Here is a 25,066-nt window from a genome sequence, read left to right as displayed (position 1 = left end):
CAGGATATTTAGACGACTTTAGAGGGGACTGTTCGAGGAAAATCTTGGAAAGAAAACTCTCTGGCTCGCTTTCCTCGTATGTTTCATTCAACTCAAGAAGTGAACACCGCGCTAGAAATTTTCGCGCCTCCTCATACTATCACTTCGTTTACATCAAAATGAAATGTCCAGTCGATTTAAACTTGAGAAGAATTTAATAAAACAATTATTCCATTCGCCCTTGTTGGATACGAGTCGTTATAGCCAACTCGGCGCTTCGCGCCTCGTTGGCTATTTACCACCTCGTATCCAACGCGGGCTCATGGAATAATTGTTAAGTATACTTTTACAAAAGTTTGGGTCACGAGCTACTCTATGAAAGTACTAGTGTCAAATCGGCTGTGCCCCATAAAAAATGGTCTTGTGATGGATTAGGTCCTGACGTTTGTGGGGCGGAAATCTAGCTATCCATGGCTGGCATACATTCCCGGTATTAATTCCTCACCAATGAAGCTTGTGTCAAGAAGAGCATATAATTCGTTCGTACGGTTCACCTTTTGGCTTGGCATCATTAAAGGAGTCACGGACAACTCATCAGTCTTGAAAAAGCTGGCAAGTTTTTTTAAGATTGTCCGACAGTCGTAATCCGTCTTAATCTTCGTCAGACGAAACCATCCTTGGTTATTTTCGGGTTTTGATTACTCCTTTGTTGTTTTCCTCCATTACACAACTATTATTTTGAGGTTTCCTTCAATTTGGAAGTAATCAGAAAAATGACTTAAAATATCGTGACAATGCCCCTTTTAGTTGAGCTTTTACTAGACGTAGGACGTCATATGATTTTGGCTGGGCTAAATGTCTGACGTTAGCCAGCGTTAATTTTACAGGTTTAATCTCCACGCAAAACCACTAGACCACAGACCACAGACCACACCATGCCTTTATTGGCAAAGGTTATGAATTTAAACTTTTAACTCTTTAAGCTGGGAGTTATTAAAGCTTCTTGCCAATCTAAATAATCATAATAATAATACTAATCTCAACGTGTCCACGAAGGCACGATTCTCATGCCTGATTTTCGGTTTCCCGATTGTAAAGAAGATTCTAAAAAAAATATCTGGGCATGGAACATCAGAGCCCATTCTAAACTTGGAAAAACTCCCTTCCGAACCGAAAATCCTCCCGTCAATTGACATATTAGGAAGTAACAATTCGTCTTTGTAACTAATTTCTGACGTCGTAATATTGTTATGACACTTGAAACTGTCGCTACCTTGTTTATTTTTGTTATAAATATAGCGACAAGGTCACGTCAATTTAGTCATCTGACCATGGCCTTTTAGAGTTATTCCCTCACCTTGAAGTCAGCACGTTCAGTTCACATTATTTTATTCTACTTGGCCTTCTTAAAACGACTTGAAAACTCTGGGATGTTGTTGTCCATTTCGTGGCTTTCGTACGTTACTAATATTTGTCACAGAATGCTTGGATTTGTGTTGCTGTGCAGTTTAGCTGCAAAAGGTATGTGTTTGAACTTGTTTTCTTCAGCGGAGGCGGCGGTGGGTAACAAAATTTAGGGTTGTTAGGTTATAACCAAATTTTGCATCTTCGTGCGACACATTAGTTCTGTACATACGCGGTTTTACAAACGAAAAAAGTGACATTATATCAAATCCGGGGACTAAAAATATTAATTGAGAAGAATTTACCTTAGGTATAATATTAATCTGTCAATTGATTAAATATTTATTGTCGCGTGATCGGTCTGTTATCAAGAACAGGACAATTTATATAACACATAGTGGCAAAAAGTCCTTGCGTTTGTTCTTGAATTTTGCTATTGGAGGAAAGTTTCATTTTCATTACAAAAAATGATAAAAATCGACCAAACAATAAAATAAAAAAAATAAAAGGAAACGTGACCTACAAGTGACGTACATGTTTTTAATCGGCTTGCTAACCTTTCACAGCACTCTACGATACATAATGCGTTCATTTATTCGTGTTTTGCTTGACTGGCGAATTCTTTTCATTGAAATTTTTGCCGGATTAGTGAATTTTCTAAGCGCTCACAAAACAATCTGTGATCTCGTGCAACCAAATATCCGGACATCTTAAATAACCGGCATGCAATGCATGCTAAGGCGATGACTTTCCAGTATAGCAAGTTTGAATCAAGCCCAGTCGGAGGACTAACAATAGACCTTTTGAGCTTTGTTTGTTTGTTGTCCCATTTCAGACCTATATGTGATGTTACCCTTGAAAATTTCTTCTTTCAAATTTAAACAAATTCATGATATTCAGATAGATAAAAGGAAGTTCTTTAGGAAGCATCATGTGATTTGTAATAGGCATTTTTTACATGCAAAGCTGAAAAGGTCTATTGTTGTGAGTGAAAATGTGAGCTCAAAAGATATCCAAGTAATTTTACACCGAAATTGATTATTGTTGATTGAAGTGTGATTTAAGTTAAGACTGAGAATGACTCATTTGCAATAAAATAGGAAAAGGGGTTTGTTACAGAATTTCGTAATGCAAGCTTTTTCTAAGTCCAAAATATTGTTATCATTTGGAGGTAATACACAACTACAGTACAAGTGGAGTCCAAGAACTAAAGGTGATACAGTGGTGAGCCAGTGATGACTTGAAGGGTCCTAACATGCAGAGCAATCGCAGAGCAATTAAATTCAACTTTTGTGTATTTCATTTTTTTATTTTTTATTTTGCTTTAATAAATCACAAAACAATTTTGCAAATACATTACATGCATACAATGTGATGCAATAAGTAAAAGTACTGACCTTCGTCAAACACAAAGGCCTAGGATTAATTTCCATACCACTGGCGAGCCGATACACAGGCGATACATGTCAGAAGATTGTGTGACATTTTCGTGTGCAAGGGTCACAGAAGGCATCGTGTAAAGTAGTCTGCATCAAATTAACAGCACTTAATTTCTCTCTCCTCCGCAGAGGTTCTTTCGTGTTTCGGGCCGTTTCGAGCGATTCGGGCTGGTAAATAGGGAGAAGAACGGGGGGTCCCGTCGTCCCCCGCGCTCCCCCTATTTTTTATTTTTCGTGTTTTCGCCTTTCTCCCCCCGTGTTTTTTCGCCTTCCCCCACGAAAGAGGCCTCTGCAGAGGAGAGAGACTTAATTTGAAGCAAATATTATCAGTGCATGTTCAAGCAAAACAAGGACTTCAGATAGTCCACCTTCTCAATCTTTTTCAAGGAACTGCAATCGATTGACCTTCCAGTTTGGTACATTCTATGGAATTAAAAGTTACGAAACTTTAATAACTTACAGTTACAAGTATCGTCGATGGTGTAGACAATAATTTCGAACACTTCAGGACTGACGTACTGCATGACTCGTGCGAACTCAGATTTATCCGCTACCTGATAAAGTACGGCACTCACTACAGGCCTGAAACCTCTGTTTAACAGCTGATGCTATAGCAGAAGAAGTAACAGAAAATTCTTACTTGTACTCGCCACAACTCAAGATGGCGAGTCGTGTTGGAAAGAAGCAAATAAATATTAAGCTCAAATATTATCGATAAAAATGCACGCTAAATCAAACGAAGATTCTAGATAGCTCACCTTTTCAAATGCAATCTGATCAAGAAACTGCTATCGCACTCAGTTACACTCAAAAAGTTTATACGACGCGACACTTCTAAACGGCCTTCTCCACTTCTCAAATTCAAGCTTGAGTCAGTTATCGCGTATTAAAAACTCAAGTACCGTAAGTGAGGTCAAATTTATCCGATGTATGGTCTTTCCTGACCCGAAATCTCAGTCCAACTGCTAGAAATTAAACGTGCTTTGCCGATGCTCTTTGCAGACTGCTGCGAAACACAATCAAACATGGCGGAACGAAAAATAACCAATGCTTCTAGTGCTTAGTTACCAATCCTCTCTGGTTCGATTAATTATTAACTAAGTAACCTTCACCCGAATCTTCCATCGTTCCCTGGCATATAGGCGACGTCATCGCCTAAAAAGGGAGCAAAACATTTTCAAACAAAACAGAAAGCTCTTGAAAGTATGGAATGATCGAAAATTCAGGCATTTGTTTAGAGAAGATGGCCACCGTCTGTGAACTCGCTGTGCAGCTTTTCGTTTTCTTTTCGTTTTCGTTTTTGTCTTGTGACGTCATGACGTAGTCATGACGACACAAGATAATACTACAGGGGACAAGGTGCATTCCATGCGTATTTGCTTTCTGAGGCCGCGGAATTTTCCCGCCATGTCAATATTTTTCCCGCCATGTCAAAATTTTCTTTTTTCAGTAAATGCCGAAAAATGCGATCATCAGATTTAAACAAAACAGATGCAGACTTCTCAACCTCAAAGCACTGGAAATCTGGAGATTGAGGTAAAAAAATCTGGAGATTTCAGTAAAAACCGGGAGATTGATCAACTGACGGACAAAAATAGCTAAAAGAGTCCTAAAACCAGGCGCTAATCAAATGACTTGTTACTCTGTTTTCGTGAGATTTCTGTTTCTCGTCGTGAGATTGAAGTGAAAACCGTGAGTCTCAGGACAAAATCGTGAGACTTGAGAGGTCTGCAGATGCTGTTTACACTGACAGTTGCGCGATAAAAGCAATCACACGAGATTCCCACCATTCTAGTCATATTAGTCAATCAGATAATAGCTACCGTTTCGTGAGAACAATGTGTTTTATGATTTTGGTACAGCAATAGGGGAAAAGCATGTTTTAAACAGGATTGCGCCTTACAGAACTGTAGGTATGTCGACCGACAATATGTCAGGAAAACCTTTTTTTGCCGTTTCCATTTTGACCATTTTTGATTTAATAGATCCGATTTCAAAGATGTAATAGACCGTAGTAGTCGAACCACATGTGAGCCTTTTCTTCAGTTGACTAGCTAGCTTAGGCAAGTTAGAATTTGTGCTGATTAAACTAGTTCAAAACAACTGATCCCGTGGACATTATTTTCCTTGTGTGTCTTCAATTTGAGTATTACTCGAAGACACACGCGAAAGGTCAACCATGAAACTTTGCTTGGTAGTGTGCGTGAGTTTATTGAAACGTGAGGCTGAAAACGTTGTTCTTATCAGTCACAGACACAAAACAACAAAGGAGAATCTGTGACTTTGTTGACCTTTTTAAGATATTTAAGAATTATCTGTGACAGATAAATGCTTATGAATCTGTGTGTGTCTGTATTCTTTTTGTGCTGTTATCGGAGTCGTATAACTGTACAACGGCTACATGCTGGAGTGTACTTTGAATTTAAGTCAAGCCTACTTTCGGCTGCTTGGAAAAATCGCTTTTGATAAGGTGTCGGAAACAAGTCGCGTGACAATAATAAGTACAAACATTATCCGCCTGACAGAAATAGCAACGATCAATTGAAAATGGACGCTTTATTACCGTGATTGTGATCGGAATGGATACTATTAAGGCATCGATTTCAAAACTTTAAGCATGTAATCTTATACAATAATTAAAGATAGAAACTTCACGGACAGTTACTCAGAGTTTCACGCACGAAGCGATCATCAGACTGTGTCGTTAGATGCGGTGAAATACAATTTAAACTACGTTCATGGAGGACGGTTGGAACGATCCTGTCTCTGATTGGCCGTGTAGTACTTGTTTTCGTGCCTGCACTTGGTAACAAGCTTAGATCTTTTGTTCAAGAGGGTGGATCTGTCAGCTGATAGTATGCAGAGCTTCTCCGTCAGACACAAATTGCAGCGTGACGGGTTTCCCCTGTAAGCGCTTGCTCTCGTGACAATGGACCACTTGATCGAAAATTCGGTGTTGTTGTCTTTCAGGTCCCAAATCTTATATATATTTTTTAGTTGGATTTTAAGCCTTTCGCGTGAGAGCCTTTTGTAGTTGGAATAAACCTTTGTTTTTATCTTTAACTGTGAAATCGTGAAGTTCAGCGCAAGCATTCACGACAAAGGTTTCTGAATTGACAAGTGAATCAAGAGTTTCGTATATCGTGTTGTGAATGTCACAACTTTTATCGAGCGACAAAAGTAGCTTTAGTTTTAGTTTAAATTTTAGGGGTGAGGAGTCTAAATGTTTCTTTATGTTAGATGTACGCTTTTTAATTTTCGATATCTTTACAAGCAATAAATAGACGTGAAAAGCGGTCTATTTTCAAATAAATTAAACTCTGAAAAGAGTCACAAGACACTAAGCCCAGAGGGCTTTTGATTTTTTTTCATTTCTTTACGGTCCCGAGGTCATTCATTGGATCTTTCGTTCGTTTATTCGCCTTATAGTTCTTGCCGGTTGGTCGAGTTGATGATTAATTCGCTCGTTCCGTCCGCCCGTGTGTTGGTGCGTGCGTGTATCACCCATAAATGTAATAAAAACCATAAATGTAATACCAACCATAAATGTAATACAAATTGACCATAAATGTAATACTAACCATAAATGTAATAACTTTTAACCACAAATGTAATAAATCCACTAACCATAAATGTAATGAAATTTGCCCATAAATGTAATAAACTGAACAACCATAAATGTAATAAGGCTTAACCATATATGTAATAAACTGACCGTACGACTTCCAAGTAAGGGGCCACAAACTTTTCGAGAAATTGACTGTTCGATTATATCCCTAAAGGCCTGGCTCAAGCTCTTTGTGACCCCTCAAAGCAACAAAAATACCATTTCTTCGTGTGCAATCCTAAACGAGGACTCTACTATATTGCGGTATATATAGCTACTCAGAATTGCGAAATTGTACTCTCCGGATTGAATGTTTATGTGCCTTCGCGTTTCCGTGCGTCTATGCCAAAGTTATTCAAAGGTCTGAATGGGGGTACCCCGATAACCACTTAATGTTTTGGCTCTGTAACATGAAACAGTTAACTGTTAGGTATTTTAACACTAAAAAATTCACGGTTACAGTAAATTTTATCCAGAAAGAAACAAAAACGGCTCCAAAAAGGTCAACATTATTTTGTTTAGCAGTTTTAGCCCGACAAGGCTCCTATCTCTGTTGATTATTCTGGCTCCAATAGGGAACATCCAACCCCCTCCCCCTTCCCCACCCTACCACCTTGCGTAACATTGACTTGAAGGCCGAATAACGTCGGCGCGGACGCACGCACGCGCGAAAGCGGAGAGTACAATCCGGGAGGATATATGGGAAAATATAAAAAAATAAAACAGGCGTATTCCTTGTAATGTGATGTTTGACTGAATTCGTCTTGACTCAAAGAGAACTGCAAGCTCCTTCAAATGGATGGAATGTCATAAACCCCCAGTACTTCAAACGCTCTGGTATATAGACTTTTTAATCATACTTTGGGTACTTTCTAAATGTTCGCAGACCATAACTATAGCTTCTTGGGTTTTGGTCTCTGGTTTAAAATACTAACTTGATGAACGAGTCCCGTGTCCTGAAGTAAGAAGTGCACAAAGAGAATGACAAGTTTGTGGCCCCATTACTTGGAAGTCGTAGCCAGTTTATTACATTTATGGTTAAGCCTTATTACATTTATGGTTGTTCAGTTTATTACATTTATGGGCAAATTTTATTACATTTATGGTTAGTGGATTTATTACATTTGTGGTTAAAAGTTATTACATTTATGGTTAGTATTACATTTATGGTCAATTTGTATTACATTTATGGTTGGTATTACATTTATGGTTTTTATTACATTTATGGGTGATACACGTGCGTACGTGCGTCCCACTGTGCGTCCGTCCTTCCCCGTCCGTCCGTCGTCCGTGTGTCCGTCTCCACAACGGAGCCCTATAAAACAATCGCCTGTTATATTTCCGTCTTCCAGATCTCCTCACGTTTTTGCTCAATTTATTTGTCTACCTTCTTAACGTGAGACAATCAAATAATTACCCTTGCTATCAGCGATTCGTGATTTTCTCATGTCATTCAATTCTCATGACCTAAGTACTCGATTTACGTGTTTATATTTCAAGAAGAAATTAGGTCTTGATCCAACCAATTGCATTGTCTTTGCAGTTTGTTCCGCCGTATTATGGCCGTCAGGAATGTATGGCTTACCAATGCCCAAGACAGGTTGTCCAAAAGCGAATGGTTTTTACTGGAAATCTGGGTACATCTTCCAGGACCTTGAGGATGTAGGCAGCATGACTACTGTCTCTCCGAACTCGCATCTACAGGGATGGGTGTTAGGCGATGTTGTGCAGTATTACTGCATAAAAAACAACGCATCAGCCGCAATTGATAGCAAGAGGTTCCAATGGCCCGCTGGAGAATACTGCATCTATCGGAAGGGTGCTACCTGTCCCACGGGGTTGCTGAGTGGATCGATGCTGTGGGACGACGAAAACGGCGCCACTGGAACGAACATGAACATGAACGCCGGTGTTCTTCCAGATGGAGTTTACAATCAAGACACAAAAATATTCTTTTGCTGTCAGACGACAGGGTCGAGCGATGATCCAATTGAGCTACCGGTCGCGTCGCCTTTCTATCTGATAGCGTTCACACCGCAGTGCCAAGAAGTACAAAACACCATACATACTACGGAGTATATTGCATATGATACTGAGGACGACAAAAATCATGACCAGAAAACGTTTCCTTATCCTTATGGAGCCAGCTTTCTAGAGCCTACAATACATTACTGTTACTATAAAGGTACTGCAGTTTTAATTATACTTGTTTTGTTATTGCTATGCCAGACGAATCTTGTTAATGTAAAACCAGAAAGGGAATTATTATTTTCGAAAAGTCCGTATTATAATAAATTAATTCTATAGTTTCTCGGCTAAGTGAACTGTGAAAGTCTTTGTATTTAAACGCGGTAAAGGAGACGTTAATCTAAACGATTTTTAACGCAACATTTTTGCGTCAAGGTCAATATCGTCAGGTTTTTTAAGGGCTTTTAACACCTGTAACATAGTTGTTCAAATTTTTAACGTCGCGTTAGAAAATAGCTTATGAAAAAATTAAGTCAGGATGTAAAAGTCAGCACCAAGCGAAGTCCGGCTCACCCCGAATGCGATGTGTCCGTAAAGAGGGTCTTGAGAAGAGTTTCTCTTATCCGTTTTTCCTGCATCTTAGCATTATCCCGTTTACTGCTTTTGCAATCAATGCCCTGTCCAATAGCGTCATTTTTTTTACCAATATAAATGACTATTTAACAGTTATTCGCCACAGGCTCAGTGATTATCGTTGAATAATCCCCGAGACGAAGTCGAGGAACCGGATTATTCAACAATAACCACTGAGCCTGAGGCGAATAATTGTTTTAGTATAATTTTCATAGGTGAATATCAAAAACTGCAAAATAACAATAGAAAACACGAAAACAACAAACAGAAGTGCTCGCTTGCATACGTGTAAACCAGTTTAATTCATCGATTGAAATCATAACTTACACTCAAGTTTCAGCAATAAAACGGAACAAAACAAACACTAGGAAAAAGATAGATATCCGGTACCTTTGTTTAATCGTTGGTGACTTCTGAGCAATTGTGTGAATCCTCTCGAAATTACTAGCTCCAGTGAGAAGAGAACTAAATAAATGTTTTGACAGTCGATCTGGCTGAGTACATGGCCGTGTGCGATCTCCAAAACCACCATGTCTACGATCAATTTTAATGCCTTGAAAACCATCTCTTTAAAACTGATTTTCGGTCCAAAAGCCTTGGTAGTAAATTTGCAAAATTCCCAATGTTTGAAATATCCAGGATTTGGAGTGATTTCTTTTTAATGAGAGAAATTTTTATTCAGCAAATTCAGCAATTCAATCAGAATTGAATTCACCTCTGGAAATTATACTAATACTTTACATACACTCTTGCGTCAAGAAGGGCTCGACAGCACCGTTCCAAACTTCACCGTAATATTGCGGTGGGTCCTTTTTCCAGAAACAACGATAAAAAGATCAGCATCCGCATTGACATGTTAGGCCCTTTATAGAGCAAATGATCAGTGGGTACAATTTTATATATTCCTTGTATTTACTTTTTGCTACCTTTCCTATTTTCATGTTTTGAGCAGAGTGTGCATGGACAATGACAGCACTCGCTGGAACATTCTGGAGTCCATACTATCCACAGGACTACAAAAGCCACGCTTCGTGCAAATGGCGCATTAATGTCCCCTGGAATTACACCATCTCGATCACTTTTGAGGATGTCGCTCTGGAGCGGACGTGCTGTCGGTGTGACTACGTCGAGGTCTGGGAAACTCTTACAAATGGCTCTGCAGTTTTGATCGGAAAGTTCTGCGACGACACGAAACCAGATCCATCTCAACCATTTAGATCCAGTGGCAATAATGTGACGGTTATATTTCACTCGGATGCTACGGTTCAGGATAAAGGATTTAATGCCAGTTATCAAGCAATCCCAGTAGTAGGTAAGACTGAGAAGTGGGTCTGGATGAGCCCGGGGGGGGGGGGGGGGGGGCGGACTCCAATATAGAACGAACGGGGATGCTCGTCGGAAATTTTGAAAAGAACCCTAAAAGAGACCAATCTGGGTGTGGCTCAAGCTTTTCTTTAGCCCTAAAAGAGACTAGAAAACTAAAAATAGAATTTATATTTGTAATTTCTTATATGTAACCCTAAACGAGACATTATGACTAAAAATATTTGTGTTTTGCCCGGAACACCCTAAGAGAGACCACAAATTCGAAATTTACAACCCTAAGCGAGACGACGAGCATCCCCGTCACTTCGAATTCCATATGCGAGTCTCCCCCTCCCCCCCCCCCGGGTGGATGAGGGTGCTGTAATCTAAGGGCGCGTTTTTTATTTAGATTTTTGGAACAAGAATGGCCAGAATGTGAAATGCGTGCATTTTTCTATGCCGCATTCCTTTTCTGAAATGGACAGAACGCTATTCCGTCCATTCTGCTCCCAGGGACAGAATAAACAGGATGTTGCGAATGAAAATCCAAGATGGCAGACGGCAAAGCCCCTGAGTCGAAGGGTTGTTCTTCTTTCCTTGTGAATGCACTGCAGAACATTCGGCAAATCCATTACAGTCTCCATATATTCTTCCTTAACTTTATAAAGGAAAAAATTTGCTGCGATAATGGCTGCAATGGCAGCCTCTTTCAGTGATGGTCGCCATATTTGTTATGCAATATTTCCTCGAGCCAGGACCGCGCATATCATCTCACTACATGCGCATTTTTTAGTGCAGGTATTCCGAATTATTTCTAGCGCTAGCATTCCTAAGTTTTCAGTTACATTTTCGGTGATTACTCAGCCAGCTATCAGTTAGAATTTCAGCCCATGCATTCTCAGCTATCAGTAAATTCTCAAAGTAACAATTTAAAATTTTGGTATTCAAATTCAATCAGTAGAGGTTTTTTTAAACGATGTTCAAAATCATTAACTGAACTTAATCTCTTATGCCTCTATTTGTAGCAAACATTAGACATATTTGAACATCACAGGCTACCTTTAGTTTTTAATCATTTTTAGCCGTCTATCTTAACTATTAAATTAATACTACATGGGTTTTATCTTTTTTTTACTAACCGGAGGAAACCTAATGTTTTTTTGGTCTTTCTTTCCATTTTCCAAACCGTAACTTTTCAGGTTTTTTCCCCCAACTTTTGTGTGAAAAAAGTATTGTTAATTGTGCCATAACTTGGCATAACCAACATTAAAATAAATGTATAGCAGCTTGTTATAGAGGGGTTGAATAAACGTCTTCTTCATACACAGCGGTCACAACGACTTCAACCAGTGCCTCGACTGCAAACAGCAACGCAACAAGGCGAACGACAACGACATCCTCACACGTAACGACAACTGCAGGGACAAACTTGAGAAGGACTTCTAAAGCAACAACGTTGTATATAAAACAGAACGACACTACCACGACTCCTTTCACTAATATGTCGACGAGAACACCAGACACTACTACCCGGTCGAGCGACTTCACCAAGGATACTTCCACAACTGATTTGCCAACTGAACAACATACTTCAACAAACGAGCCGGGTAAAAGTACTGCGACGGAAAGAGAAGGTTTACATGAAGCTAGAAATGGAAGCGCACCCACAGGGAATGCTTTCGTTATCATTGGCGTGATTGCTTCCTTGATTGTGATTGGTGGAGCTGTGGCGGGAACACTGTATTGGTTTTGCAAAAAACGGTAAGCTCGTTATCTTTTTCGTTATATAAATGTTTTTTTACAGTTCGATCCCATTTAAGGAGATCAAATTTTAGAGTGCCAAACTTGAAGGTTTTTTTAGTCACATATTTACAGATACTGTACTTTGTTTTGAAACTACATCCTACCAATCATCGATTTCTGTTTTATTTCTTGTCATCTTTCTTCTCAACTACGTTTTATAACTAGTTCACTGTCACTTTGAAAATGTTTTTTTTTTAAAATTAAAATAAGCAACGAAGATTGTGTACTCAATTTTTAATTTTCGTTGCATACCAGTCAAGTGACCACGAGTCAATTCTTCGGTTTACCTGCACCCAAATATTATGTTGTTAGTCTTTTTTCAATAGGGTTTCCTTCAGTCATTTTTGTTTTCCCGGGTTGTCATTCTGGAAAGTGAATTGTCGGTTGACTCCTTACAATACTCCGGCTATTAAGCCATTGACATTGTAGAATTTCAATTGTTCTTGTAGAAATATGAAGAGAAGTAACCATAGCAAAAGCACACTGGCTGTGAACTTTACATCAGCGGAAAAAACAGTCGGCATATCAAACATTTCCTCTTGGGACATGTACCAAGGAAAAGGGTGAGTCTTTGAAGCTGTATATGACCACGCCCTTCGGAACAGATTTATGTATAAGAGCACCCGAAAAAAACTGTAATGAGTGTTCTTTTTGTGACCAGTGACGATCGGTGGCATATATATGGTTGCTCAGCTTCCAGTCATTTTAAAATCTTACTGGACTGCTATGGAAGTGGAATTCAGTTGCGAAAAGTAAAGACAACTTGGTAGAGCCAGCAGGCAGTTCATGACACTCCCGCGCGTACACTGTAGACCTCAGAGCAGTCTCTTATTTAGTCATAAACGTTAAATATACACTAACATTTGGAGTTTTTAGGAGCATCGACATCCGCTGAACACATCTACATCTACATCTACATTTTAATATGTCGGTAAAAAAGCCCATACGGATATCACACCAACGTCTAAAAATAAGTAAAATACAATATGTACATCTACCCTGATTTGATAAAAGGTGGCTATCGGGCTGTTAAGGAATGTATGTTTTTTTTTTTTTTTTTTGAGGATACGGAGAATTGTTCGGCTTTCTTCCTGAAATGTCGACCTGTCTATGTAGTGAATGCATCACTTTTTTTTTCTCCCTCCCTGTCTCCCCCCCCCTTCCCGTCTCCCTCCCCCTAGATTTACTTGTGGTTAGTCTGCCCAGTCTCTCTCCAACCCCTCTCTTTCATTTGAATATTGCGCGCGCTAACTAGTAGACAGTGTGTCTTGCTTTTCTCTGTCTAGAAGTGCCGGAGGACATCATTAGTCCCGTGAGGTGGTCACGTGCGGTGCGTCGGCTGTTTTAGGCGGTTAACCGGTCGGCCGCCAGGACAGTGTTGGCTTGCTTTGGCGGTCAGCCATCTGCTCGGACTAGACTATAGGGCTGATTGGGCGGTTCGAATTGGCTTGAACTTTACCGTGGCTAAGACTTAGTTTTTTACTGTTGGTTTGGGGAGCGGGAGTTCGCGCTCGACGACTTCAAATACATCCGGGACATTTCGGTTATTTCTAGAAACATGTCGGAGTGGATAGCCAGGATCGCTTGGCTGTGTGAGTACTAGTTTTCTTTTTTCCTCTCGGCGTTTTCCGCCTAGCTCTGTGTTCTTGTTCGCTAGTGGGGGCGTGCGTCGTGTGCTTTCCGCCGCGACATGGAGTTGACATTGGATAAACATGCCCCTTCTAGATTTCGCCTGTTTGCTTAAATTGTCGATGTCGTGTGTGCTAGTCGTGGGCTGCTGAGCTCAGTCAGCTCTCCGCCGGTCTTTTCTATCTTGGTATTCATTCTATTTGTAATTATTTGTCTTCCGTATATATCTTTTTGGTAAAAAAAATAACTAGAAGAATGAAACCTTCAGCGTTCGACAATAGGCTCATACGGTGTCATGTCAAATTCGGAGACACCTTTTATCAATCAAGTAGAAATAAAATGAAAAATCTAATTAAAAAAAAATAAAAATAAGGAAAAAACCGCGAGTCATGGAACAGCAAAGAGTCGGACTAACAATCGCCGCAGGGAGTGCATTCCATTCTCTTATGGTCCTCGGAAAATACGAGAAAAATACGCGTTTTTCGTCGCTCTATATTCGTAATTTGAAATTATAGCTGCCGCGAGTTCTGGATTCATTACGGTCTACTAAGATAGGAGTCAACATTTATATCTACAAGGTCGTGACTCGTGCCAAAAGCTGCATCAAAAAGGTTGCCTTTATACAGAAATGTAAAATTTAGTTTTAGACAGTCACGTTAGTTCAGCATTGCTTGATTGGACCAGGGGACCGAACTTCATGGTGTCTCAGATGCCAGGAATCATCATTTTTTTCTTTTTGACGCCCGGCTTAAACAATTCTATCAAACAACGGTGAACAACTACTGTCCCCACTCCAAAAAAACTTTCGGCATTATTGATTCTCGAAACCGCTGTTAAAAGCAAAGAAATAAAAAGAAACAAAACAACTACGCTCTCCACTGGATAGCGATTTATCCGCTCGATGGCGTTGTCCTTTCTGTAAGCAACCGGGAAGCCAGAATGACCATTTTGACGTAGTAGAGCTACCGCATGAATTCTTGGCTTGACCTAGCTAGTAAGCCGTAGTCATGTTGTGTATCATGTGGTCATCTAGACCCTTGAGGTAATATCTGTGGCATATATCAGTACGAGAGAGTAGCGCAATCTGTTTTTGCCGTTTCAGTTTTGTATCCAATGAAGAAAATGGGAACAATGAAAGATATGCTGACACCAGATTGGAAAGGCACTACGACAACTGGTATGACTTGAGCTTTGCTTCGTTAAGCATGTTAAGCTTTCAAGTAATAGATCAAACACGAGAGACTGTTTCATCATCCCATTCCCCTAAAGAGAGTTGAAAATAAACGACGCGCAGCGTAGTATTTATGACGAGATTCCAGGTGTTTGGAAATATGATAAAATACTGTCTCTCATGTTTGAGATATCTTCTTGATCGAGTCAGCATTTTCTTCTCGAGCATTAATATGAAAAACGTTGTCTCTGCTTACTGAGCCAAAACTTGGCCCTCTCGGCTCGGCTCATGCCCAACGTCGACCTGTACGTGGTAGGCGAGTCAAACATATGCAAGCAGATCAAGTCAAGTCAAGCAAATCAAGAGTTTACATGGAAAAGACTTGGCTTGCCCCCCAGGGTCATTCTAACTACAAACCAAACGACCCTCCACCTAGGGATACCCTACCCCCCCCTCCCCCCCTCTTCCCCGAGCCAACTGGTTTTCTCATATAAACAGCTCACTGCTATTGTAAAGAAATGTAAGAAACTCTCACTCGTGGTGGCTCGGTATGGAAAGTGACCGTCCTACCAGCGACATATAAACAAACCCTAAAACAAAGTGAACGGCGAAACGACATGGTAAGAAATCCATTCCAATTGAAAAGACATTTTCAAACACCGTTTCCGCAATTGGTTAATAATTCATTGTCATTCATTAAAATAAGTGAGAAATTATTTTCAATAAACGTGACATTCTAAAACATTTTCTTTCAGCGTTGAAACTGTCAAGGAAAGTGATAACCCCATGTATGGAAGGTAGGAAAGCATTTTAAACTCGCTAGAAGCTGTGACCTTAACTTACTTAATGTGATAGGGGTACTTATATAACCCTACTTTATCAACGTCTATTTTCTCCTTTAAATTATCAATGCATCCAGTTCAAACAGGGCTGGAGACAAAAATGAAGCTGCCTCTTCCCAAGCGCCGTTGCATTTTGTCGGTTAATAAAGGCGGGAAAAGGCCTACAATTCCACGCGCGCCGCGCTCCAGCCAGGAGAGAGGCTTGGGAACAACGCAGAGAATAAAGAAAAATCGACTGGGTATGGACAGCCTAAAATTCTTAACACCAAGATTACAATAAATGGGCAGTAGGCAGAAAAGATATTTAAAATGTTAGCAACAACAGGGTTGACAGGGTGTTATTTGCTATTTTTAATTCGCTATTTTTTATAACAGGGAGTGTCTGGAGACTTCTGTGAAGGATGGGTACGAAGAGATCAAAGAAAGTGAAAATCCATTATACGCAAGCAGGTCAGAATTTAACTGAAAATTTCACTCCCTGCACAATGAAATTTCACTAAACACTGTCTAAAAAAAACACGACTTTCTATGCTCTTTATTTGTTTCAGCGTTAAAACTGTCAAGGAAAGTGAAAACCCAATGTACGAAAGGTAGGAAAGATTTCAAATCAATTTGCTTTTATTGACATTGGATCTATTTTGCTTCCGAGGTTTAAATTAAACGTGTTGCGTTCTTTGTCCCATTTCAGTATGGATGATAAGTTAAAAGGAAATGTCGACGATGGCATTTACAGTGCACTTTACGAGAGGTATTTACTATAAATTTAAGTTTTCACTTGCTATTTTCTCCGTAACCTATAAAATGTTTCTTCGTACTAACATCTCCTTCTAGCGCCCGAAACCCCGAAAGACGGGGATTAAACTTAAACTGATTTTTATTTTTTCTGTTTATCGTTGTCATGGTAATATCGATTTCCTAAAAAAATACACGACACCAAACTTAAATTAAAGAGCAGTAGCTGGGATAACTGTCATATTAAAAGAAGGGAAGACCTGAAAACCTGATTGAAAATGTTCAGTATGGTCCCGAGAAAACCGTTTCGAGACACCTTAAGGAAGAAAAAGAATGTATCGATAACTCCCGTCAATTTATGCCACCCCAGAAGCAAGTTTATATTTCAAAAGCTAAAGCACACAATACCTATTACAACAAATCATTAAGTATAAAGTAAAGTACATGCACTGATATCTCAGTATTGGCGTTATGGTTTGTTTCTCATTTGGTTTATGACGTTGTTGTTGTTGTTGTCGCTGATCATGTTTGAATTTTATTGAGACGTGAATGCATTAGTTATAGTGGAAATATTCAACATCACTGAAATACTACGTAAGGTAGAAATTTACATGAAATACACTCTTTTAAATAAATATAGATATAATATTACAGGAATAGATCATTTTATGGCGACACTACTTATGTCTTTTTGTCATTTCAGGATGGTTTAAGTTTGAAAATCACTTCCAGGTGTCTTGACATTCACCAAGAACTCCTAGTGCATAATTGCTATCCGGACATAGGAATCTACAACTGCACCCGCAAGCTTTAAAAGCTGAACACTGTTTCATAGAAACAATTACTATCCCTCCAATCAAGCACAATCATGTGACGTCATCTCTTAGATCTCGCTCGGCTTTCTGATTGGATATCCAGTCTAAGTAATCGTCCTGAAGTTGTTTCCACGCTGTAAGCGCAATAAAGGGAAATTAAAGATTGAACCAGTTTATTGTTCATTAATTTTGGAGGATAGCATATACAATCTATATATAATATTATTATATACATGTAAAATAAATTCCTTTTTGAGGTGTGCCCCCCCAACGGGACTTAAGCGCCCAATTCAAGGTTATTCGTATTTTTCCTTTATTCTTCAATAGTGGCGAGGGATGAGTGGAGGGGGGGGGGGGGGGGGGGGGGGGATTGTGGGTGGTTGTGGAGGTGGGGTGTCAATAATAGGGAATTCGTAACAGAGAGCCCCACGTTTCTTTTTCCCGCGGGAAGTAAAACTCTCGCAGTTGCCGCGCTTTTATTTCGTTCAATTATTTTGAAACATCTAATAATAAGTTCCTTAGGTAGGGAAAAAAACACCAAAGAAATGATAAAAATAAATAGATAACAAATAAGAAATGATAGCGTGGCTGCGTGATGCAGTTCGTACGTCCAACCCACAAGATTGACCCTTGCTCGCCATCGAGTTTCCAATAGCGCAGTGGTTAGAGCATCCGTTCTTGGTCGTGGGTTCGAATCCCATCTGGTGCTCAGAATTGTTTCTGAGTTTCCTTATGGTTGATTCGTTGTGTTATCATTTCTTGTAAAGAAATGATAACAAATCAGACATAAACAAGGATGGTTACGACAAAGAAAGATTACGACTTACAACATTTAAAAAATTGTAGCTCCTTTAATACTGGGAGGAAACTAAAACGGCATAAGCGGAAATCTAAGGGAGAACAGGGTTTACATTTGAAATAGAAAAGAGTACAACAGCCGTTTACCTTTTGACAAGTTCGGCACCGATAATGTCATAGACGTGGTAAGCTATTCCAAGTTTGGAATGCGAGGCAAATTTACGGGTGAGAAGATCCTGTAAAATGATACAATATATACGCGTAAATAAAGCCGTGAACAAGTTGCGCCTGTGAATGTTCACATGTATTACACTGAGTCGTCAAATGCATAAGTTTGTGCATAATATAACGGAGTAAGTACAGAACAAGCTACAGAATGGGAGATTTGTAATCGGAAAACGTTAGCTAACTCACGGGCTAATACTTGTGTGTGTGTGTGTGGAGGGGAGGGGGGGAGGGGGAGTATTATCATACGGTTCTTTAAGATTAAGATTTGGAGGGCTTATTTTCTGGGAGGGGGATAAGTTAGGGGTATGGGGGCTTGATAAGTTTGCCGTGCAACATTCGTTCTGTGCCAAACCAAATATTCATGAAGCGTGTACAACACTTGCAACATTGGGCATGAATTCATTTGAGTTTAAAACGCATCATCCACATTATTAGGTTACATTCAGAGCGTGTCACCTGACTCAAATCCAACTGCAATGTTTGCCTCTCTTATTGAAAGGCTATTATTAAAACACCTAAACCTTAAGACATGTACTATGATTTTACATTCAGAGCGTGAAGTACCAAACGAAGTGTATGTACTGATTGCTTGTTCGTAGCGCTCCCTACGCTTTGGGCTTTAGGCTTTGGCGATTCTAACGCTATTGTAAACCAGCCCTTATGCGCTCAACTCAACATAACGTCATGATATTTCCATCCAAATACAAATTACAGTTTGTGAATACAATTTTGTTTTAAGACTCAACATAAAGCAATCCTCCTTTCCAAACCAAGCTTACGGTACGTTTTATTTCACAACTCCCAACATACATAACACTTTTTTGTTCGACACAACATAGTGCAAGGCTTTTTAAGCGATGGCGTCATCGCTTAATGCCATCGGGCGAGTGAACGGGATATGTTAAGACCGGGCCAAACGAGGATGAGAGTTGATGAGAGTTGACTCTCATGAGAGTTTACGTCAACTCTCATCAACTATTTTCAACTCGGCCAAACGAGAGAAAACTCTCATCTACTCTCATGAAAAATTAGAACACGTTCAAAGTCGATGAGAGCGCATGAGAGTCGATGAGAGTTCCATGCCAAACGAGAGTGAGAGTTTAAACTCTCATCACTCTTATCCTCTTTGGCCTGGGCTTTAGACCGATCGACTTGTTAGACCCAACATAATGCGCTGCTTTTTTGTTAAACCAAAAATAATGGAACACTTTTATGTTACAACCAACATAAAATGTAATGCTTTTGTGATAAACCCAACAAAATGCAACGCCCATTTCTGGGCGCAAGCCAACATAATGTAGTGCGTTTTCTTTAACCCTACAGTAAAACCAGAGCACACAAGAGCCACAAAGGCCCTATTAATTTTGAATGTTTTCCCTTTCGTTAAAAAGAAGGGGTCTTTGTGTGTGCTCGCGTTATGCAAAGTGGAAAACCAACCAACAAACAAAATTTAACAAGCTAAAAATAAAACCCGAACTCAAAAGTATTGTATGCAAACAGTCATGCTCGGTCCAGCAAAACAGCAGTTTACCTCATCGATACATTTATCGCTTTGAATGACATTAATTTTGTAATAACTTATACAGTGCATGTTTTTTTCTGCTTTACAAAAACGTGCTATGAATATTAAAAGCCACTGTTCAATACCTTCTCAAGAATCTCGCGGTATTTTCGTTGTCGTAACATTCGAATAAGTGCTGTTCTTCCTTTGAAGGAGAGACAAAATGAAAATAACAGCGTTAGAGTTAAGGTTCAAGTTCCTCTAAACTGCAACTCTTGAATGCACATACTGGTGGTTCAATTTTATCCTTGGTACAATTTGGTATTTCCTTTTGTTCCAATGTATGGTAATATAATTATGATAATGATTATTTAACTAAGGAAAATACCAGCTTGTACCAATGGTAATAGCAACAAAAGATGAAACGAGTAGAGGGAAAAAATCCTAGTCTAATTCTCAGTGAATTACAATGCCTTGCATCTTCAGAGTAGCAATACATACATGTAAGGGACGACAATTTGGATGTCCGTTATAACAGGGTGCCTGTTACAGCAAGGTGTATGCACAGCAGGAGGTGACTGTACTTGCAGTTCCACAATCATTACTCAGAAAATATATTTGGTGCTACATCATGTACAGTTTTATTAGAATTTTTTAATGCTTATCATGCATGAAGGGCAAAAGAATTTCATTTTACCATTGGTGAAGTTTTTCATGAAGACTCCTGCACCAGGAATAGACAGCCACCAGCTTCCAATGTCTCTGGTTGTAAGGACACCAGTGTTGACCAGATGGCTGGAAAATTTAATCACAAAGCAAACATAAAATCATAAAGTAAAGAAATAAAAAAAATGTACCCTCGTGAATTGTTGAGTTATATAAGCACATAGGAATTTTTTAGAACACAAGAGAATGCATAGAAAACCACAAGGTGCAGCCGAGTGCTTCTTACACTTCTCAAGTGTTGTTAAAAATACCCAAGTGTTTATATAACTCGACAATGTATGAGGAGAAAGCTATTTATTTCTTTTATAAGACGTTAAGAAATTATGCACATTAAAACCCGTGGGTTAGCTGCATGCATTATAACTCAATAAAGCACGCACGTGACATAAGCTGCGTGCTTTATGGATCTATAATGAGGCCAAACTGCCCAATCATAGTGCGCACAATCCCTTGAGCAATTTAATAAAAAATGTATAATAAACAGCAAAAAACAAAAGACATAATGATACAATTTAATTAAGCTGTAGCTTACACAGTACTGAGATGCATTTCTGACAACAGCTGATAAATACTACTGACAAAAAAAAAACATGCAGGGGAAATTTTAAATTCACTAGCCATACAGCCCGTGAATTTGGCCACACAGCTGTTATTTACAAGAGGTGTCTGCAAGGAGCTGTTTGACAATGGTATAATAACATTGGAGTCCCAGTTGTGTGCTGTGAAAACATCATTAATTTTGGAGTTGTGTGCTGTGAAAATATTATTTGGACTGGGTGGGTTAAAAGAATGTGCATGTGAAAACATAGTAAACATAGTGAAGCAGTATGCTAACATACGTTATCTCTTCCTCAGACAGTTTATATTTCCCAGCTGCAACCTTTTTACTTATGCTGACATCTATATGATTTGGGAGGACATCTCTCACAAACTTATCTGAAAAAAAGAAGCATGGAAATTAAATTACAAGTACATTTAGCAGTCAAATACAAGCCATGCAAAACACACAGGACCGGCTCCAACTGTCCGTCTTAGAGAGGTGTCCTTCTTATAGGGAGTTAAGTTACAGTAAAATGACTGAAAAACGGCAGGGATGAGACCAACACCAGATGTCCGTCTTCTGGAGGTGTCTGTCTTATAGAGGTGTCCGTTAAGAGAGAGTTGACTTTATACACAAACCTAAAATTTTAATCTCCATGAATGATCAAAGTCTAAAATATTCTCTTATACAGTGTACATGCAATTACATATTTAAGTGTCATCAGGAAGGCAGCACGATCTACACCTGTACAATGTCTTCGTTAAGGCACTGGACTTGACATCCAGGTGTTCCGTGTTCAAATCCTGCTCTGTCTTTGGTCAGGATGGAGATCTGTTTGGTAACTTCTTCATACAAACTGGTTACCCAATTTGCTATGTACAGCAGTTATCAACTTCAAGTTGATTACTGCTGTTGACTTTAAGTTGATAATCAAGAACTACATGTAGCTACATGTACACTGCCTATACATGTAAGAACTACATGTAACTGCATTTTACAATCAAAAGTAAACTGCAAACCAAATCTCATTAAACAAAAGCATTTACAGTGTACATGTAAACACACACATATGGTGGCCTGAAACTAACCTATCGTAAGAAGGATGCTGGAATCAGTGACTCTGGACTTGATGTGGGAAATGTAGTCATCAGTAAGCAAAACACCAAACTCATCAGACCCTGATGTCAGTTTGAAAAGACGAATAACATTCTCCTCCCAGAGTTTATTCTGAAAAGAAGTTGAGCACTGTTACTACATGTATTTTCTTTATAAATGTATTAAAGAAATAGCTGCCCAGACTTTCATTGTACTAAGTGCCTGCCGTACATAGACAACACTGTACAAAAACACCACATAGATCTATCTCTATGCTATAGACAGTATACAGTTTTACAATGGGTAGATTGGCAGGGTGGGGGGTCCTTCCCTTGCCTTAACCTCCACGCGAGTCAAGTCCCTGCCAAACGTCAATTTATGAATTTAGGGCCAATCTTTCAATAAAAGTGAACAATTCTACACAATAACATGGCTAAGCATTCACAGCTGACAATGCTTCTTCCTGCAGGGGGGGGGGGGGGTCCCATATGAAAAGGGTAGGGATGCTTATTGAAAATTTTGAAAAGAGCCCCTAAAGGAGGCCAATCTAACTGTGAACTTTTTTTAACCCCTAAAAGAAATTAAAAATAATATTTAAAATAGAATTTATATTTTTTTTTGTGCAACCCTCAATGAGACCTTGACTGGTAAAAATAGGGGGGGGGGGGGACGGATTAGGAAAGGGGGGGGGGGGGGGGGTTATACAGATACGGTATTCATTTGGTGTTTTGCTCAGAACACCATATTCACTATGAGAGACCAAAATTCTGGAATTAACACACCTGTGACAAGGAGCACTCCCACCCCTTTTATATGGGATCTCCCCCCCCCCCCCCCCCCCTAACCCTGGGGTTCTTTCATTGTTTTAAATCAATTTTGCTCAATTGGGTCATTTTGTTGTTGTCTTCTGTAATTGAATTTTCTGGGGTTGACATTAAAATGTTAGATATGTGACTTCATTGTCAACAAATTCATACAATGTCCATATACATGTACAGTCAGTTAGCCATAATAATTATTATCCATCATTTGTATCTCACAGATGAACAGATATCCTGTGATATACATGGGTTAAAATTGCTAAGATTTGTCTGAAGTCTTGCAAAGCACTACACAACCACAGTTCTTCTAGCTGTACAATGCATTTTGATGATAATTTGTGAAATAATATTAATAATAACAAAATTACTCTGCTCAATCTTACGGAATGCAATCTGATTATAGTTAAGTCAGCCTATGGCCTCAGACAACATTCCACATAATTTCCTAAGATAATAATTTTTATTGTTATATATAACTATTATATTAATATAGTAAGACTTACCAACTCTCTGTCAACCAATGTCTTATCTTTTACCACACAGTAGATCTGATGTTTTAGAACAATAGCAGGAATTTTTCCTTCAAACTTGTTCAGTGGTACAGTTGACTTCAAGAACAATATGGCAGCTTTTGTATCACTTGGTACTTCAAAATCTATATGCATGGACAACATGAAAGTTAAATACAGAACTAGATCATGAGTGGTAGATTTAACCATGGCAGGAGCAAGCAGAACTTACATTTTGGTAATCAAAATCAACAACCATTTTTTCTTCTTTTGTTTGCAGTGTTTTCCAAAAAAACAAACAAAAAAAAAAACACTCTGTTGAAACACACAGCTCCTTCTTTCAAACTTCCACGTGTTTCCCCCGGGGGGGGGGGGGGGGGGGGGGAGGGGAGACCCAAAAAAGTTTGTATGGAGAGGCTCCGCCATGGCTCTTACCCCTACCCTTTAATACCATTTTGACAAATTGTACCTCTTTCGTATACCTTTTACTTAAAGGTACCCCTTTCATAACCTGAGACATGGTATAGACTTAGAAAATTAATTTTCTTCTCATTTTCATGTAGCGCTTAATAAATGGAAATAATACAGTCGTAAATTGCACCTGTTCGAAATATTTCAATTAAAGACCCTTTGAAAAAACCTAAATGACAGATTTCCATACCCTTTCATATACCGTAACTTTAAAATCCTACCCTTGTATATACCTTAAGCCTGAAAAAGGTACCCCTTTCAGGCGGAGCCTCCCTGTACAGGCCATTAAAGAGAGTGCCCCCCCCCCCCCCCCTGGTGTGTTTCCAACACTAGATACACAGAAAAATTTTATATTTTTCAAGTAAAGCTGCTGCAAGAAGTCATTAAAAGTGATGTTATTGTTGCCAAAGGTAGAACAAAAAACCCTTTGCTGCAATTAATTACATCAGCAGATCTTTGTTGCTGTTGTTGCTGTTTATTCAATAAACAATGGAAATTTGTGCACGTGAGTGATTTAATGTTGGCTAACAAATACAAGCACCAGTCTCCCCAACATAACTGGATATATACATGACTACTGCTTAGATAAAGAATTAACAGACTATCGGTGCTCTTATGGCCTTTTCATTTGGAGGATAAATATCTTGCTCCCTATTGAACTGCATTAGCTATAAGTTTATTATATTTTGGAAAAGCAAACTCACCAAAATTGCTGTCATCTCCGTCAGGTGAATTGGAAGTATCTGCGACACTCGGGTCATTTAAACGGCGCTTATTAGAACAGTCATTCTCTGTGAAAGCATCTACGTCTGGTAGAGATCGTTTGGAAGTCATGAATTAATGTAAAAGGAAAAAAATACCTTTAGTTTTCATTCACAAATGCGACTGCTGGCTGCCATGTTGAATTCTCAAGTGCTTTTTCCCAGTCTCTCGCCGACGAGGCATACACCGCTGGTCAAAGGCAGTGCGGGCACTTCAATGCGGCGTCGGGACGACTTTGTTTCTGCGATTTTTTTTATTGGATAATACTAATCTATAATTCTACCAAA

At 39.2% G+C, this 25,066-nt stretch overlaps 2 protein-coding genes across 3 annotated transcripts; one reads left to right on the top strand and one right to left on the bottom strand.

Annotated features, from left to right (window-relative positions):
* Positions 1-1,338: 1,338 nt before the first annotated feature.
* LOC144631547 (uncharacterized) lies at positions 1,339-17,346 on the top strand. Of its 2 annotated transcripts, XM_078489993.1 has the most exons (11): positions 1,339-1,500; positions 7,973-8,614; positions 9,983-10,342; positions 11,664-12,096; positions 12,588-12,701; positions 14,870-14,944; positions 15,694-15,735; positions 16,156-16,230; positions 16,329-16,370; positions 16,469-16,528; positions 17,216-17,346. In XM_078489993.1, the coding sequence occupies exons 1-11, from the start codon at positions 1,410-1,412 to the stop codon at positions 17,223-17,225; spliced, it is 1,944 nt and encodes a 647-aa protein (XP_078346119.1). In that variant the 5' UTR covers positions 1,339-1,409; the 3' UTR covers positions 17,226-17,346. The 2 variants fall into 2 exon arrangements, with proteins under 2 accessions (XP_078346119.1, XP_078346118.1); XM_078489992.1 differs by lacking the exon at positions 17,216-17,346 and having other exon boundaries at positions 16,469-16,586.
* On the bottom strand, positions 17,325-24,933 carry LOC144631553 (winged helix repair factor 1-like). Its single transcript, XM_078490001.1, has 8 exons — positions 24,722-24,933; positions 23,541-23,692; positions 22,210-22,348; positions 21,420-21,516; positions 20,552-20,649; positions 20,001-20,059; positions 18,273-18,361; positions 17,325-17,461 (listed from the first exon to the last, which is right to left on the bottom strand). Exons 1-8 carry the CDS (start codon positions 24,849-24,851, stop codon positions 17,389-17,391), a joined length of 837 nt encoding a protein of 278 aa, XP_078346127.1. The 5' UTR covers positions 24,852-24,933; the 3' UTR covers positions 17,325-17,388.
* Positions 24,934-25,066: the final 133 nt, after the last annotated feature.

The sequence above is a fragment of the Oculina patagonica genome, chromosome 12 (assembly GCF_052425735.1).
Source record: "Oculina patagonica isolate OP01 chromosome 12, crgOcupat, whole genome shotgun sequence".
Lineage (NCBI taxonomy): Eukaryota > Metazoa > Cnidaria > Anthozoa > Scleractinia > Oculinidae > Oculina > Oculina patagonica.
Note: the sequence above shows the minus strand (reverse complement) of the source record. Positions and strands in the feature narration are given on the sequence as shown.